General features: G+C 38.1%; 1 protein-coding gene across 1 annotated transcript; it reads right to left on the bottom strand.

The window, feature by feature from the left end:
- Positions 1-3090: 3090 nt before the first annotated feature.
- On the bottom strand, positions 3091-4478 carry TEX12 (testis expressed 12). The gene is made up of 4 exons (XM_058041402.1): positions 4397-4478; positions 3802-3907; positions 3649-3700; positions 3091-3388 (listed from the first exon to the last, which is right to left on the bottom strand). The coding sequence occupies exons 1-4, from the start codon at positions 4451-4453 to the stop codon at positions 3244-3246; spliced, it is 360 nt and encodes a 119-aa protein (XP_057897385.1). The 5' UTR covers positions 4454-4478; the 3' UTR covers positions 3091-3243.
- Between the last annotated feature and the right edge of the window lie 2484 nt (positions 4479-6962).

Below are 6962 nucleotides of genomic sequence, written 5' to 3'. Positions count from 1 at the left end.
ACTGAGCTATGGATCCCTGCCCTCCTTTTTTTCCTGGCTGTTCCCCTGTTGATGCAAAATGTTCACTCTGTTCTTTTCCAGTGCCACCTTCAAAGCCAATTCAAAGGTCAAGCATTCTACCATTAACAAAATTGAATTTTCATTAGTTCTGGACAGAATGTCTTGAGCCTAAAACACCTCTAGTTCCACTAGATTTGGGGTTTTTTTTCTATTCTATTCTATTTATTTCTATTCTATTTTTTTTCTATTCTATTTTCTATTCTATTTTTTTCTATTCTAAAAGGCGATCTCATTTTAAGTAAACAATCAAGATTAGCCTTTTCTCAGGAAAGAATTCTCATCACTGATTATCTAAACTCTCTGCATTATCTGTTATTTCCCATTTTTAGCTTTTAGATAATAGAAGAGCAATGAGAGAAACTGAGTTTTTCATCACTTACACTTTCCAGCCTGTGAAGAAATTCACAGCAAGCTCAGAAATGCAAAGGCTCAGTGTCAAGATCCCCTTGACTCCAAGAAGTGTCAGAACTTCATCTAAAATGCTTCAAGATTTAAAAAAAAAAATCCATTTATATTCTGTTACTGATCTGTCATCTTAGACGTTCTTGTTAATTTATAGGCTGGAGCTTAAACCAGGAGGGGAGAAGCTTAAAAGAAAACGCAGTTACCAGCTGAGCTTTGCTGATCAGGTTTAGCAGCTTTAAAGCCAATTAATTTTCTGTCCAAACCTCCTGCAGTAAAATTGGACAGCAGACAGGGATGGGATGGATGCCAGGTGGGTTTCACAAGGAGCTCACTCCTCAGGGAGAGCAGGAAGGAGCCCTTAGTGTCAGATCTGAACAGAAAAGTTGTTTTATTTCTCCCAATAAACACTGAAATCCATAAGGGGAGCAACCAGCAGAGTGGATGAATTTTAGTCAAATAAATAAAGTGATAAATTTTTATTTTTAATGGCTTAGAAGGATTATAGTGTGCAATGACTGTGTTCATATATTAAGATACTTAGTGGAACACTAAAGAGCAGCCAGCAGAAAAGTGCTCTGTATTTCTGATCAGCACAATAATTATGGAAAGTTCTCTTTAAACAGGGAGAAATAAATGCAAGATTGATTTCCATTTTCATTTTCAATTTCAATTTCCAATGTAGGAAGTATTTCCATTACTGAAATATTATTTATCTTCACAAGAGGAGAGGCTGACATTTTCAATGGGTGTTTTAAACTTTCTGAACTCACCATTTCAAGCCTAAACTCTATGAAATAGATATTGAATTAATTTTACTTTATATACATATATATACATATATGTATGCATCCTCACCTATATTCATGCAGCAAAACCAGAACCTTTGTTGCTCTTAGTAATTTAAAAAATTTCATAACCAATAATAAGCTCACCTAGGTTACTATGGCCATACTCACTGACTTTACTCCTCAAATTCTAAATTCCTCTCATTATCTCAGAAATCCCACTCTATTAAAGGTTATTCATTGGAATGACAATCAACTCTGTAAGAAATCACTGTAAAAAACCTAGAGTCATCTTGGATTGAACTGCACTAAGCAGTCCTTCATTGTTTTAAAAGTGGGACTTTACTCATTTTTGTTGGATTTTATGAAGTTTTTAAATAGAGCAAACTTCTGCAACAGGAGCAATTGATTTCCCACTGGAAAAATATTATAAAATTATTGTATCCCAAAATTAAGTTCTGGCGCTTAATGATAGTTGGATATATTTGCCACATAAACTAAAGGAGATAATCCAAACCCAGATGCTCTAAAGAGGTTGCACCATTTCCCCAAGAGCAAACGGCTCAGATGCAGTAACAGGCAGATGCTCCTCAGTAATTAGATTTGTGTAAGTTTTCCTTATGATTCATAAATAACTGTGGGTAAATGTCTGTGTTCAGGCCCTTGGCAGGCGTCATTGGGAAACTCCGGGTTGTGTCATCACTGCAGATGAGCCAGGGTTTCAGAAACACCCAGCACAATATTTTAAGAAATGTCACTTCCTAAATCTTCTCTGTATAAACAGAGCAGCCTGAGAGTATCAGGGAAAAAATAGGAGACTGCTAAATATGATAGCAGAGCAGTGGTGAGACTTTGGAAAGCCTTTAGATGCTAAAGATGCAGATAGGCACCTTATGGGATTTTCCAAAATTCCTAAGCGGGTAAGGCGCTTACACCATGCTTAGGCACTTTGAAAATCCTGCTAAGGACATATCTTGCATCTTTAGGCATCTAAATCTCACCCTGCATGTCCAGTTCCTCTCGTTCTTTGCTGTAAATCGTGTCACTGTGACACGTAGCACGTTTGGCTGGGAGCTCGGGAAAGGGGGAAAGGAGGGTGGATTAGGTCTGAGAGGATTTAGAGAGGAAATCACTGCACACTGCTGGGGGAGAGATGGAAATATATCTTGTTTCAGCACTTCTCTTTATTACATGAGCCTCATACTTAGTACAAGTGGTGCTTTGTACATTCCATCTTTCATCTTTTTTTTTTTTTTAACAAGAGTAGAATGACAAGAAATAAAAAGGGCTCAGTGTTCTCAGAAGGACTGAATATGAACAAACAACATTCATGAAGGTAAATAAAATAACACTGTAATTCTAGATCGTGTTAACATTATCTATTTACTTATTGACATCAACAGCAAGGCTTTGATTATGTTTTATAACTACATGGCCTTGAAATATAACACCTATTACCAGTATTACAATGCATTTGAAATTAAGACTTTATACTTTCTCAAAGTTCTTTATAGAACTCTTATTTCTTTGCTGATCTTTTCAGCCTGTTTACATTCTGAGGCCAAATGGAAATAACATTGCAAGTATATTCTACTAAGATTTTAGCAAAAAACACCTTTTTTTTTTAAGTAGAAAGGAAAAAAAAACAACTCATAACCAGAAAATGGTTAACATTAAATAATCTGAGTTCATTTTCCACTTACATCATAAATTTCTATATTTCATAGAAATGCTTTTTTTGCTATGTTTAATGGGTTAACATAGCTTAATGTCTTAATCCCTTGAGTCACAGGATTTAAAACAGGTATTCAGAATTGGTTTTATTAACTACCACTACACTATGTATTTAAACACTAAGTAGCTGCTTAACTTGTTGGAAGTTTCCTGAACTGACAGAAATATTTATACAAGAAACAGACATGACAACACTCATCCCGATTTGTTTTCATACACGAACAAAACTTTGGCTCTACGTTTTCATAACAAACTCCATTTAGCTTTGCAGACTATTGGCGATGACAGCGAATCTCTGTTTCAGCTTCTCCCTTTTCTGCTTCAAATGCTTTTCTATGGCCCTGGCTTCTTTTAGGATCTCATCAAGTTCCTGGACATAAGAAGAATCCAATGCTATTCTTGCACTAAAGTGAAGAAATCTGTGGTTAAAATCAGTGCTAATGCCATTCACTTTCTCACTACTTTTATGTTTTTCTTAAAAACTGGTCGTCTATCAATACACAGTTTCTGACCAAATTAATCCTCTGTTGTAATAAAAGCCACCATTTTTCTTTCAAGATCTGCTTGACAGTTTTCAGTGTTAATTTCCCTAAACTGCAGCCACCCATCCATCTTATCTAGAGAATTTAAAAATTGCTGTGCAAATTACACAAAGTTAACTTGCCTTATAGTGTCAGCATATTTTGACAGCAAGTTATTAATTTCTTTGCTGATCTCTGTTAAGAAATAAAAAGATAATTTTATTTAAACATTTGGATGAATCTCAAGATGAAATTAGGTCATTCCATACTTACTTCCAGTATATTTACTACATCACCATTTAAAACCTTTTCCAGTGGTTCAGTCTTGAAAAGGGACTGCGAGTCCTCAGAAGGAGCCAAATCTGTATTGTCAGACAATGGAGGATTTTCTGAAGCTTCATTCTAACAACAGAGCACATTAGGAAAAACACAGTTCTGGGATTTAAAACAAGCTTTGCACAGAGTTTAACTGAGAGAAAGAAAAGGTTTAAAAAGACCTTGAGGATGTTTTTGGAGAAAATGAAAGTGGGTTCACAGTATCGTGAGCATCTTGGGGAGTGGGTGGAAGTACCAGATTGAGATGTCTCTATATATATACATTTATTTATATACACACACACATTTATATCTATATATTGATATATGTAATATATGTAGCTCAGTAAAAGCTGGTGCACTTCAGAAGTTCGTTCTCAAGAAGTTCTACATACATATATCCCAGTGCTTACCCGATTTTGTTGGGCTTCAAGCCCTCAGAGAAACTGCGGTTTCCCTACACAGAAAAAGTAATTTCTGCTCCCCTAAACCTCCCTAAGGTGCCGTGGATCTCTGTTCCTTCAGTCCAGAGGAGGACATGGGAAGGGGGGTCCTCCCTCACACAGCACTGCTCACCTCCATCTTTTTGCTTTTATTTCTATTTTTGTCTGCTTTTTGCGAGTTGCTCGCCATGGCTGCCTCACGAAAAGCACGAGATGTTTGCTGAGAGGTCACGCTGGGAAGAATGTTTAAATAAAAACCTGTAAAACCTGCAGCTGGTTCCTCTGCAAGGGCGCTCCTCTCACGGGGGAGGCAGCGCCTGAAAGGGCTGGAGGCGGCGGGGGAATGGCGGGGAGTCCCGGGCCGGCCTAAATTCGATATCCGAGGGGATTTAAATTCGATATCCCAGGGGATTTAAATTCGATATCCGATGGGATTTAAATTCGATATCCGAGGGGATTTAAGCCTTTCTGATCCCCCCAGAGCCTGAGGGCACCGGGGCGCCCAGGACGCCCCGGCCTCGCCGCTTCCCCTTCAGGCAGGCGGGCAATGGCCATGACGGGCCGCGACTGTGGCGACAAGGGAAAGGGGACAAGGGACGACAAATAAGGGACAAGAAAGGACACAAGGGACACAAGGAACACTCGCTCCCCTGAGGGCTGGCAGCACCTCGGTGCCACCCTCGGTAGCAGCGGCAGGAGCGGCCCGAGGAGCGCCCTGAGGGCCCAGAGAGCGGGCCTTTCGATTAATTAAAACTTTGAGAAGTTCCTTAAATTTCCCGTCAAATTTCACCTTCTAAACGAAATCCTTGGAACGCGTCTCACGCGCGATGGATCTGCCTCAAAAAACGAGCGAGAAATGAGCGCAGTTGGAGCGACCAGGCACTAAAATGAGTAAAAACGCTAAAATGAGTAACAGCACGAAAATGAGTAACAGCACGAAAATGAGTAAAAACTAAAAAGGCATAAAAACACTAAAATGAGTAACACTAAAATGGGTAACACCACCACAACACAGGGCTGCCAAGACCATATTTTCTCTCTCTCTCTAATAAGCGGAGAATAAAATTGTAGATTTCTCAAGGCTGTGCTTCACTGCTGTAGGTGAACCAAGTCTTTGTTCACTGGAATGAAAGAAATCATTGCAAGACAGGAATTTATGATTATATTATGCTATATTATGTGTCTTAATTATGATATATTAAAGTTACGGCATGTAAGGTTATGTAAAATTTACCCCTGACTTGTGCTTTTTTCCTTTTTTTCTTTTCTTCCTTTTTCTATTTTCTCTTTTGAAGACAGGAAAGGACCTGAATCTCACATACATCATCCACAGAAGAAATTAAAATATCAGCATGAGAAATCAAACTCATGAAGGAACAAGAACTAGATACTTCCTCAAAGTAAAAACAATAAGCAGCCATAGCCCACTTCATTTAATTATCAGATATCTTATATATAATTATGTTATAAGCATTACTATCAAAACATTAATAAACAGATATGACAGAACATGTTAGGAAAATATTCTTAAGATGTTCACTTCATTGCGTCATGGTAATAACTTTTACTAATAGACCACCTGGAGTAAAACAAATTACACATCTGAATTTTCATTTCCATTTTCTTATGGATATAATAGTCTATAAATAAAACTAGGACTAAAAGTAACATAAAAATATTTAAAAGAAAATTATCTAAGAGGAGAGAGTTCACTCTTACTGGAGTTCCAGTTCCTTTCAAACTGGAGCAAAATTATCAAAACCATACTCGAAAAGTTGTTGCAGTTCCTCTAAAATTTGAGATATTAAATTCCAGGAGAAATGAAAAGTCTAAACTGTACCACAAAAGCCATTGTATGAGTTAGATCTGGTCCTGAAAAATGCAAATATGTGCACAAAGGATAAGCAAATGCCTTTTATTCAATGTGTTCAGTGAACTAATGGAATTTTAAGGCTCTCAAAGGCTGACATGAAAGACCAAGTCCTTCTTCCTGATAGCTTTGTATGGAATATCAGTTGGCCAAAAATATCAGTGCCAACAACTAATGCAAAATAAATAATTATCTGAATGTATATTTAAACTTAAATGATTAATTAGTAGTACAGCATTAATTTTTGAAAAATGTTTTTGGCTAAACCAGCCAAAATCCAGGGTTATTAGTAAAAGAGGCAGTTTTTAATCTCAAAACCACCTCATGTTTATCATACAGATATTAAAGCATCCCTGTAAACTTTGGTGGTTTTTTTTGTTTTTGGCTCCAGGAGCAGTAAAAGGCATGTGAGCAGCTGAGAGAATGTCACGGAAACTCAGGTTTGGGTTTGATGTGGGATTTTGTGGGGATGTTTTTATAATCCTCACAAGCTGGGGCTCTTCAATTTACCCCCCAAGCTGCAGGGCTGCGTGCCCTGAATTGTGACCAGCCACAGAAACAGCAAATCCAGGCACGGAGACGTAACAAACTGGGGGCACTTTATGGTGCTCGTATCCCCAATTCTCTGTTTAGCCCAGAAATAAGTTTTGCACCCTTCAGGGTGGTTCTGAGAGCGAAGGGGGGAGAGAAGAAACGCAGAGTTTTTTTTCAGAATTTGCACTCCTCCACATTCCGGCTCCTGGACTGTGCTGTCTGCAGCACGGACAGACAGCAGGACAGAGCTCTCCTTTGTTTTCAGTCAGTTTTTTAGCTAGCTGAGGAAGAGGAA

The sequence above is a fragment of the Melospiza georgiana genome, chromosome 27 (genome assembly GCF_028018845.1).
Source record: "Melospiza georgiana isolate bMelGeo1 chromosome 27, bMelGeo1.pri, whole genome shotgun sequence".
NCBI lineage: Eukaryota > Metazoa > Chordata > Aves > Passeriformes > Passerellidae > Melospiza > Melospiza georgiana.
This window is presented reverse-complemented; position numbering and strand designations above follow the sequence as displayed.